The 11,322-nt window shown below is 48.3% G+C and overlaps 1 protein-coding gene across 1 annotated transcript in view; it reads left to right on the top strand.

The window, feature by feature from the left end:
* The window catches only part of ANKRD33B (ankyrin repeat domain 33B), a 104,583-nt gene extending 94,221 nt beyond the window's left edge, over positions 1–10,362 (top strand). The window contains exon 4 of the mRNA XM_007951614.1: positions 9,515–10,362. Within this exon, the coding sequence (XP_007949805.1) occupies positions 9,515–10,362 (848 nt within the window). The remainder of the gene's footprint in view (positions 1–9,514) is intronic.
* Positions 10,363–11,322: the final 960 nt, after the last annotated feature.

The following is an 11,322-nucleotide window of genomic DNA, read 5'->3' as shown; positions in this document are numbered from 1 at the left end:
GAAAACCCTATGGGTCTCCACACAGCCTTGTGGGATACAGTGCTGGAAGATGAGCCCCGAGGTTGGGAGGCTCTGGAAATTCACAATGGCTGCAACAGTGGAGTCGAACAGCCCAGGGATCGTGAAGATGGCGCAGGACCAGGTGGGCCCGGGAAGGACCAGCCATTTTGATCTGGTGTGCGTGAGATCTCCGTGAGTTAGAGCCAGCCTCACAGCGGTTATCATTGTGGACGGGGCAGTTATGAAGAGCAGGTACTTTCTAAACAGTGTGGAGGCTGTGCTACTGTTCATATATCCTGGCCACTTTCTATTGGGGCTGTTGTTTGGTGCGGTCTGCAGGTGTGTGTCTTCTAGGGGACTTCGTGGGCTGGAGCACAGCAGGCACTTGGTCAAGTCCTGAGATGTGTTGAGACCTAACTCAACAGGGGATGTCGTACTTGGAATAACACCCTTCAGTGTTCACTGGCTCATGTAGTCCAGCAACCATTTACAAGTGCCAAGAACAATTATATCTTTTACATGTATTTACATGTATTGGTATATTTTTTTTCTAAAAAGTATTTCTTTAAAATATTAAACTTCATGCTTCTAGGTTTTTTCCCTTACGATCCACTTCATGCACTTGTCCACTTTGTTGATGGCATCAAAAGTTGAAGTTCACGTTCATAAAAGTTCACTGGTACCTTAAAAATTGTCCCTGGGTGGTGCAGTCAACATAGTCAGCTGTTAACCAAAAGGTTGGAAGTTGGAGTTTCCCCAGAGGTGCTTCAGAAGAAAGCCCTGCCAGTCCACTTCTGAAAACCCAGCACAATCCCAGCATTCCTCTCCGTAGGCTGAGGGGCAGCAGTCTTTGTCCCAGGCCTATAGAAAACCAGGACTTTGGTTTGAACTAGTTCAGTCATGGCTGACCCAGCAAAATTGCAACAGTTCAAATTTATAAAATGTAGGTGTATTGGCATGGTTAACAGGAACAGGAAAAATTACGGGTCAGAGCCCTAGAATGGAAGACTCGGAAGAAGCATAATGAGCCCTTTCAGAAGCCTGATGTGGGAGATTGGATTGTTGCCAGAACTGTGGAGAATGACACACATTCAAAGCAGTGTGTTCCGCTGCCATCTTAGAGCTGGGCACCGTTGTTTGTTACTTTGCTGGTCTACTGATTTGGTTGCTATGCATTGTGCATGCTGCCCTTATTTTCTAAGAGGGAGATTAAGTTTCTAGCAGGTCGTTGACCTGTAGTTTTTCACTTGCACTTATTTTTCCAGTATACTCACATTTTACAAATTTGGATAAGTTCCAGTTTTGCTTCATTGGCCATGAATGAACCAGGAGGAACTCGTTAGAAGCCTGCAGCAAATATAAATTCTGGAGCTTCACCTAGCAAATATTTGGGACTGATTTGAGCTCTGAGTACATATAAAGTGAGTGTGGTGGTTAAGTTTGTGTGTCACCTTGGCTGGGCCTGGTTGAGTGGCTGAGCAGCAGAATGTAGTTATTCCCCATGGTGAGATTAGTAATAAACTCCATGGTGGAATCTATTGGAGCAGCTGAGTAGCTGCTCTGGGTATGTGGTCTGCTTCCCATATATAAGAAAAAGCTTTGGGAATGGTCTCTAGCTTATGGCACGATTGAACCCAGAGGTAGCCGAGTCACTCAGCAGCCTGCCATGCTCTGCCAATCCTGAGACTTTCAGTGGACTTGAATCAATGGCCTACCACTGATTTGTCAACCTTGGGCTTGTTAGCCTCAGCAGCCAGTCGCTGCCTGAGTGAAGAGATACGTCTAACTCCAGTGGGCTGGGAGCAAGAGGCAGAGCCCCTAGAGCCTGACACTTTGAACTCGGACTTCTAGCCTCGAAATTCTAAGAATGAACTCTTGTTTGTCAGGGCCATCCCATTTGCGGTATATTTTCTCTTAGAGCAGCACCAGGTAACCAGAACAGTGAGTGACCTCACAAAGTTCCTACCCCACAGGTGTCTATGGTAGCTCCGTGCATCCTCTTCGTGGCTGAGTGTGGGCAAGTCCAGACTCCCCGGGTCTTGTTCCCATAAAGGTAGGAGCCTGAATATCTAACTCCATTTTCCTATTTCTCCACCAGTTCCCCAAATCCATGTCACTCTACTTAAAGGGAGCCCTGGTGGCACTATGGTTAAGCTCTCAGCTGTGGTTATATTGGGCTTATCATGTGCCAAGCTCTCTGCTAAATATCACTGAAGCAGGGTTTTGTTATTTTAGCCCTACTGTTGGCCTAGGAGGAGCTCTGGTGGTGTAGTAGATAAGGCATTTGGCTGCTAACCAGAAGGTCAGTGGTTCAAACCCACCAGCCACTCCATGGAAGGAAGATGAAGTTATCTACATTCATAAAGATTTACAGCCTTGGAAACCCAGTAATGGTCACTATGAGTCAGAACCAGATTGATGGCAGTGAGCTTGGTTGTGTGTGTGTGTGTGTGTGGTTGGCATAGTGGATAAGGTACTTGGCTGCTACCAAAAGGTCAGTGGTTCAAACCTACCAGCCATCTGCAGAAGGAAGATGGGGCAACCTACATCCATAAAGATTTACAGCTTCAGAAACCCAGTGTATGTGTGTGGGTGGTCTCTATAGTCAGAATTGACTGGGTAACAGTGAGTTTGGTTTGGTTTGGTTTGGTTAGGAAAGGGAGAATGAGGCATGGAGAGGTCAGGTAATTGGTTTATGCTGGGATATAAATCTTTCTCACTCCAATACCTGAGAGCTTAGCTCTTGCCACACCACAGACAGAAGTCATGTATGAGTTTCCTGTGGCTTCCATAACAAAGAACCACACACCCAGAGGCTTAACTCAACAGAAATCCATAGTCTCAACTCAACAGAAATCCATGGTCTCACATTCTGGAGGCCAGAAATCTGAAACCGAGGTGTCTACAGGGCTGGTTCCTTCAGAGCAGTCTGGTTCATGCCTCTTCTAGCTTCTGGTGGCTGCTGTGGCCCTGGGCATCCTTGGCTTGCAGTGACATCACTCCAGTCTCTGCCTCTGTCTTCACGTGGCCATCTTCCCTGTCTGTCTCTTCTGTTTTATAAACATACCACACATTGGATGAGGATCCACCCAACTCTAGTATGACCTCATGTGTATGTAAGTGATAGCGTCTTCAAAGACCTTATTCCCAAACAAGGGCATGCTCACAGGTGTTGGAAGTTAAGACCTCAATGCGTCTTTTGGGTACAAAATTCAGTTCATACAGCTTGTTATCAGGGCAGGGCTGGAGCATAGGTGTTCTGATCCCCTTTGATCTTGTACCCTGATATGTCATACCTTAGATGTGCTTCTGGTTATACACCAGGTCCCCAAGAACCAGACCAGAGGTGGCACAGGACGAGGCAAGTCAGTGCTGGTCCACAGGGCCCCATGTGACTGAGAGGGACCTCTTGGCAGAGAAAACACTGATCTGGGCTTAGAGGGGTAGATGTTAGGTGCCACTGAGTCGATTGCAACACATAGTGACCCCATGTGCCAGTGTAGAACTGCCTCATAATGTTTTCTAGCCCACTGCCATCAAATCGATTCTGACTCATAACCCTTTGAGCTTCCAAGGCAGGAAATCTTTATAGAAGTAGATTGCCCAGTCTTCCTTCCACAGAGTAGCTGGTGGGTTTGAACCACCAACCTACTGCTTAGCAGTCAAATGCCTTAGGCACTATGCCACCAGAGCTCCTTAGTCATAATGTTTTCTACGCTGTGATATTTACCAGAGAAGATCAACAGGTCTTTCTCCAGACCTGGAGTGGGTTCTAACCACCAACCTTTTGGTTAGCAGCAGACAGCTTAACTGTTTTGCAACCAAGGCTCCTTTTGAGAAGTAGAGTGACTGGATTTGGGAGGCTAGTGGAGAAACAGGAAAAGGGGGTTACACAATCAAGACCAGTCCCCGGAGCCTGGCCAGCACCCAGGAGAAAGCATCTCTGAGTGTGAGTGATGGAAAGTAAACAGGTTCCCTCTAGAACCAGTGATTTCTGTTTTCTTTTTGTTGAGCTGTGATCCGTACTGACCAACTGTGGTCTCTGATCATCATCAGTAAGTGCTTCACATCATCTTTACATTCAGCAAGCAGGATTGTGTCAGCTGCATATCACAGGTGGTTAATAAGTCTAAGCCATGGTATTTTCTTTTTTGAATGTTTTATTGTACTTTGGGTGAAAGTTTACAGGGCAAATTGGTTTTCCATTCAACAGTTCATCCACATTTTGATTGGTGACATTGATTGCAGTCCTCACAATGTAACAGCTCTTTTCCCACTTCCTCCCTGTGTTTCCCATTTCCATTCATCCTTCTATCTTATCCCTTCCTGGCTTCTGAGCTTTATCCCTGAGCAAGTGCTGCCCTTTGGACCATGTATGGTTGGTTGCTCTAGGGACTACATACCTCCCTGATGTTATTGTTCACCTTCTAGACCTGTCTGTTGTTTGGATGAAACATGACCCATGGGTAAACCATATTTTTAGTCACATCATATGCATTCAATAGCTGGTCAGTGAATGAATAAGGAAGACTAAAGAAAAATCAATGACTTTGACTTATTATGTTGGCGAAGGATATTGGCGACACCATGAACCAGCAAAAGAATGAACAAATCGGTGCTGGAAGAAGTACAACCAGGACAATCAAAGACACACAGAAACAATTAGTTAAAAGGACTGATAGACTACATGATAGACTACTGATAGCCTCTGCAACCATGAGGCTAGAAGAACTAGATGGTGCCGTACTATCACTGCTGACCACTCAGAAGAATAACAATAGGAGGTCCTGGATAGAAGGGTAGAAAAATGTGGGACAAAACTCAAAATCATAAGACCAGGTTTGCTGGTCTGATAGAGACTGGTAGAACCCTCAAGACTATGGCCCTCAGACACCCTTCAAGCTGAGAACTTAAGTTACCCCCATGGCTCAACTTTCAGCCAAGCAATAAACAGGGCTGTAAGGTGAACAGTAACTCCAGGGAGGTACGCATGCCTTAGAGCCATCAACCATAAGAGATCTAAAGGGCGGCATTTGTCAAAGCTTGGAAGGCAGAAGGGATAGGAAAGAAGGACGAACAGAAATGGTAAACACAGAGAGGGAGGAGGAAGTGTATTGTTACATTGTGGGTATTGCAGGCAGGGTTACAAACCAAAATGTGTAGGAATTGTGGAATGGAAAACCAATTTGCTCTGTAAACTTTCACCCAAAGCACAATAAAACTGATTACAAAGAAGAAGACATACAGTTAGAATGCTCCCTAGACAGAATGGTGAGACTTCGTCTCACTTATTTTAGACATGTTACTGAGAGTGACCAGTCCCAAGAAAAAGACGTCATGCCTGGTAAAGTACAAAAACGAAACCAAACCCACTGCTGTCGGGTCAGATCCAACTCATAGTGATTCCTCCTTGGGTTTCTGAGGCACTATCACTACAGCAGTAGATTGCCCAACCTTCCTTTTGGGGAGTGGCTGGTGGGTTTGAACCACGAGCCTTCTGGTTAGCAGTCAGATGCCTTAGGCACTACACTACCAGAGCTCCTAGCAAAGTACAGGGTCAACAAAAAGGAAGACTCTCAATGAGATGGATTGACACACTGGCTGCAACATTGGGCTCAAACATAACAATGACTGTCAGGAGAGTGTGGGACTGGGCTGCATTTAAACAGACATCCATGTTCTTGCACCACTGAATCTTGAGGTAGACATCACTGCCCAGAGCTGGCCCTGGATCTGAAGGAGACAGCACAGACCTGGTTCCTTGCTTCTGTCCACTGAGCCATGCTTAGTGAGTCAGAGTGTCACCTCATGAATGTACAGTGGTCCCAGAGCTCCTGGCTGTGGACCACATCTCAGAAAGGAAGCATAGGGAGCAAGTCGTGTGGGCCCCTTTCATCAGGATGGAAACCTTCTCCTTAGGCCTCATTAGCCAGCACTGGTCACCTGGCCACCCCTGGCTGCAAGGGAGCTTGGGAAAATGGGGAGCAGGCTTGTAGCCATTAGGTTAGACCAATGGTTCTCAGTCACGGCTGATGTTTCATCCCAGGGGACATCTGGCAAAATCTGGAGACACTCTTAGCTGTTACCACTGGGGAGATGCTACAGACATCTGGTGGCTAGAGGCCATGGATACCACTAAACAGCCTACAACAAGCACAAGGCAGGCTGTCACAACAACGAATCATCCACCCCAAGTGCCAACTGTGCTGAGGTTGAGAAGCCCTGGGTTAGACCCATCATGATTTACTGCCTGGAATGAAGGGTGCTGAAGGTTGGGCATTCCTACTTCCGTAGTGATACTGCCTCGGAAACCCAAGGAGGGGTCGCTATGAGTCAGGGCCGACTCGATGGCAAACAACAACAACAACAAATTGCCTTGAATAAAATAGAGGATTTTGTGTAGGCAAAATCCCTGTGTCTCCCAGGGCACTAAACACGCCCCAGCAGATGGAGCCCAATTCTTGTCCACACCCAGAGCGCACTGGGCACATCAGCATCTAGAGGTGGTCGGTGTGCTCAGGTCCTCAGGAGGCGGTGAAGGGTACATTCACATGCCAGAAGCTCTCTGGATTCCCTGAGAAGCATACACACACCATGTTAGCCATCAGTCTTTGGATTTCATGGCTTGATTACTATGTCTGCTGCTGCTGGCTGCCATTGATTTAGCCCGTGATTCACGGCAACCCCACGCAAAACAGAAGAACACGCTGCCCGGTCCTGCGCCATCCCCACGACCGGTTGGGGAACTGACCTTCGTGGAGGATAGGGTTTCCATTGGCGAAGTCAGTCACCAAGGCTTTCTTCCTGCTCACTGTGTCTGGGTCATGAGTATGACCTTCGTGTAGTTTCTTAAGGAAGCGAGTCTCTAGTTTATAGCATGACCCAGAGACAGGGCCACATTGCTGTCGGAACAGACTTTGTTCTTGAGAGCGTTTGTATTTTCTAAGGTGATTTTGAAAAGGTGACAGAACCACAGGATGGTGACTGTGAAACTGGGCAGCTCTTCCTTTAGTTTGCCATTAGCATTGGAAGAAGGTCTCTTTGGAGCCATGTTCATTAAGATCACAACTGTGCAGTTGGTTCCTTTGTAAGTGACATGCAATTAATTAAGGTTTAATGTGTCATCTATTTTTTGCAGTGACATTTTTACTGTCCCCTTTTCATTTCGTCAGTTTATAAATTGTAATCCAGCTAATGAGCTCCGTCCTGATTTCCAGTTCTAAATAATTGCCACTCTCTGAACAGCCCGATTCTGTAATGTGTCACGGAATTAAAACTGCTGGGGGGGGGGGGCGGAGCGCAGGTGAGTGGGGTCCGCCTGGGCTGTGGGCACTGCAGGCTGCGGGCCAACATCTCCTGGTTATTGATCAGCTGCCGCAGGTCAGAGACTTGGGTCTGCGAGGGATGGAAAGGAAGAGGCCTCGGTGGGCCCGGTCCCCTGGGAGTCGCACACAAGATAATTGCCCTAGATCTCCACATGGTCTGCCAGTGGAAACATGACTAATGGGCCTTGGAGTCCTGAATGTCTTCACTGTGTGTGGGGCGGTGATCAGACCAAGAATCAGACAGCAAATCCTATGAATGTCTACACTGCCCATTGCTGTTGAGCTAACTGTGACTCACAGCGACACCCTGTGTTACTGAGCAGAACTGCTCTGGAGGGTTTTCCCGGCTGTGATCTTAATGAAGAGTCTTCGGGTCACGCAGCAAACAGTTAAGTGCTTGATGACTAGCCAAACAGCAAGGCCTGGTGATCTGCTCCAAAAGGTCACAACCTTGAAAGCCCTGTGGAGTAGTTCTCGTCTGCACACAAGGGGTGGCCGTGAGCTGGGATCAACTTGATGGCACCTTACAAGACTCTTAGTAGAAGCAGATTGACAAGACTTCCAAGATGCTGTTGAGTGGATTCAAACCACCAACCTTTAGACTGGCAGCTGAGCATAAGCCATTTTTGCCATCCGGGGACCTCAGTTTCTATGCTACTGAGCTCGGCTCTTTGCAGATACCATTGAGATGAGTTGAAGCCTAACTTTGTCGTACTTGGTGGCAGTAGAGATATGGAAGGATTACTAAGAAGAGGGGCTAATGTGAGTGAGACTTCGAGGAAGAGGCCCATCCTGCTGGGAGTGGGGAGTGCCCTAGGCTGAGGGTCAGAGATCTGGGTCCGAGGCCAGCTCTCCTGGTTGCCAAGCTGGCCCCTCAGTCACTGTGACCAGCATCCACTCTGTAAGGAACCTTGATGCTCCTCCCATGCAGGACTGTGTGTGTCAAGGGAACAAAATCAAGTGGAACGTGGCTTCTGTCTTGAAGAAGCTCACAGCCTAGTAAACAGGAGAGACCCTCACCCAGCTGAGCACCCATATGAGAAGTGAAGGATGGAAGGACCATGCACACTTCCTGCAGAACAGCAACCACGAGTGTCCTCACAACCAGCCAAGGAAACATGGCAGGATGAGTGGGCCACAAAGTGCTTTCAAATGACTTTTACTGTTATCTTTAGAACATTCTAGTAGCATCATTCTAGTGCTCACTAGGTATCTTTGTTGTCTGTCATCTTTCCATCACTGAGAATCAGTGGAATCTTATTTCTTTTTTTAAAAAAATTCTTTGACCCCTGAAACTATTGCCCTGACGTCATCTTTAAACTTTAAACCAAAAATATTCCCTGAAGTCACCTTAAAGCCAAACAACAGTTGAGCTTAAATAAGAAAGCATGCTGCCCTTGAGCAGTGTGCTCTTTTAAGATCCATTTCTATGGGAACAGATTGAGGATGGCAACTCGAAAGGTTCGACAGGAACCCTAGGGGGCTGTGAGTTTATGCTAACGGGGATCGGGCAGCTCAGAAAGCAGGGTGAAAATGGTTGCTTGGCTCAAAGAAGGTCATGCATTTTCATAAATAATGCACATAGGAATGAGCTTCAGAAGGCTTGCATAGCTTGCAAAAACTGTATTTGTGTAAAAACTGTAATCAACGTGGCTGAACAGTACGTGCAGAAACTGTTGAATCAGTTGCATTTAAAAAATGCTCTGATTCAGGTGCTGAATTCAGGAAGTTTTTTCTTTGTTTTTAATCTAAATGAAAAAAAAAACAAACAAACTCACTGCCATTCTGACTTATAGTGGCCCCTGTTGGGTATCCAAGGCAGTAAATCTTTGCAAAAGTAGGTTGCCCTGTCTTCCTTCTGCAGAGTGGCTGGTAGGTTTGAACCATCAGCCTTCTGGTTAGCAGTCAAATGCCATAGGCACTGTCCCACCAGAGCTCCTTTTTCTAATCTAGGGAAGATAAACCATTACACTGAGCACTGAGTGGTAGTTTTGTTATAGCAGTCACACATTAGGGGTCACTGGGTACAGGGGTTGAGTTCAGTGAGCATGGGGGATGGCTCTAGGGTGAAGTCTGTTATTAGATTTTGGGAGTTTGGCTTTTGCTCCAGCCCACCCTTCAGTTCACTGCCCACTGAAGGGACAGGTGTGTTGCCACCACCCACACCTATTTGTGTTTTCTCTGTTCAGGAGCAGATGTCCATGCGAGAGACCCCCGTCGTGGGATGTCACCACAGGAGTGGGCTGCCTACACGGGGCGCACAGAGGCGGTCCACCTCATCCAGAGGCTACTGGAACGTCCCTGCCCAGAGCAGTTTGCGGAAAAGTACAAGCCAGAGCTGCCGCTGGTCCCCGAAGCCATTCTGAAGGCCTCAGACTCCAAAAGCTGCCTGCAAAGGCTCACCAAGTTCCTGCGGTCCACTCTGACCTCCCGGTCGGGCCAGGGCCCGGAGGATGGGGGTGTCCTGGACCACATGGTCAAGATGACCACAAGTCTCTACAGCCCAGCGGTGGCAGTTGCCTGCCAGACTGTGTGCCCTGAGCACCCCCCCTGCGTGGGGAAACTGCGGCCAGCAGTACAGGAAATCCTGGGGGCTCAGAGAGGCCAGGACACCCACGCCAGGGACAAGGATGAGGTGGAGGGCTCTGCGCAGCAATGCAGGACTTACCAGGCCCAGGAGGTCTCCAGTGAGGGGTCCCCGAGAGCTAGCCTGCCATCACCACCCCTGCTGGGTGCCCAGGTGGCCCCTGCCTCACGGAAGGCCAGCCTCCTGCCCCTGCAGCTGCTGAGACGGAGTAGCGTGCGGCCGGGCATGGTCATCCCCAGGGTCCGCATCAGCAAGGCGCCCTCACCCACTTTCCAGCCAGAGCGACCGGCCGCCAAGGGCAGCACCAAGGACAGCACCCACCTGCAGATCCCCAAGTGGCGCTACAAGGAGGCCAAGGAGGAGAAGAGGAGGGCAGAGGAGGCGGAGAGGAAGCGCACGGAGGAGGCGCAGAAGGAACGGCGGGCATCTCGCTGGAGGAAAAGGACGTGAGGGGGTCAGCACGAGGAAGGAGTGGCCAGGCGCAGAGCCCCAGCCAGGACGCCCTGCGGACACTGCCCGACACCAAGGAGGAGGCTGGCGGCCAGAGACAGTGCAGGCCCACATGGAGAAAGGGCCCTTTCTCCTTCCTCCGCATAGGTCTTCCTGTTCACAGCCTCCTCCTTCTTGGAGACCCCAAAGGTGGTACTTGCTGGTTCCAGCCATACCCCAGAGTGAATTGGGGTTCACCCCAATTGATTTCCCAGTTCATTTCATCATCAACACACCTCTTTGCCAATTTGCCCCAAAATCTACCTTCTTTAGATCCCAATTCAGAGTGTTTTTTAGTCCAACTTGTCAAAGGGTGTTTTCTGTATAATTTTGTATTTTTAATGATTATTTATCAAATTTGCAGCACTTTAGGAGCAATGGGCTCTTTGTAGAGGAGGCAAGTGGAATCCAAGTGTTTGAAGAATCATTGTTGGAAATGCTGTTTCTAGCAATAAATGTTTATGGAACGGTGGCATTTCGCACAGACAGTGTGGAATTTGCCGTCTTTGCCATGTTTCTGTTTCTGCCCACCCCCTTCATGGTGGCTGCTGTGAGCACTGTGTGGTCCAGTCATTCCACCAGGTGATGCAGGCTGTCCTTTCTCTTTGATGGAGGCGTTGACTCTTCCAGCAAGTAAATCACGTGAGACAGAGGGACTCATGGTTTTCTAGGCTCTATTCATACATTATTACATGGTGCAGTGGTTAAAGCATTTGACTGCTAACCAGAAGGTCAGTGGTTCAAACCCACCAGCTGCTCTGTGGTAGAAAGATGAGCCAGTCTGCTTCTGTAAAGATTATAGCTTTAGGAACCCTATTTGTCCTATAGGGTCCTATGAATTGGAATCAACTCAATGGCAGTGAGTCTGGTCTTAGTTTAATAATAATGAGGAAAAGCACACATAGGTTGTCCAATTATGTT

The sequence above is a fragment of the Orycteropus afer genome, unplaced genomic scaffold (genome assembly GCF_000298275.1).
Source record: "Orycteropus afer afer isolate SDZICR_OR568_19922 unplaced genomic scaffold, OryAfe1.0 scaffold00303, whole genome shotgun sequence".
NCBI lineage: Eukaryota > Metazoa > Chordata > Mammalia > Tubulidentata > Orycteropodidae > Orycteropus > Orycteropus afer.
The sequence above is the reverse complement of the archived record's forward strand: the minus strand, read 5'-3'. Positions and strand labels throughout refer to the sequence as shown.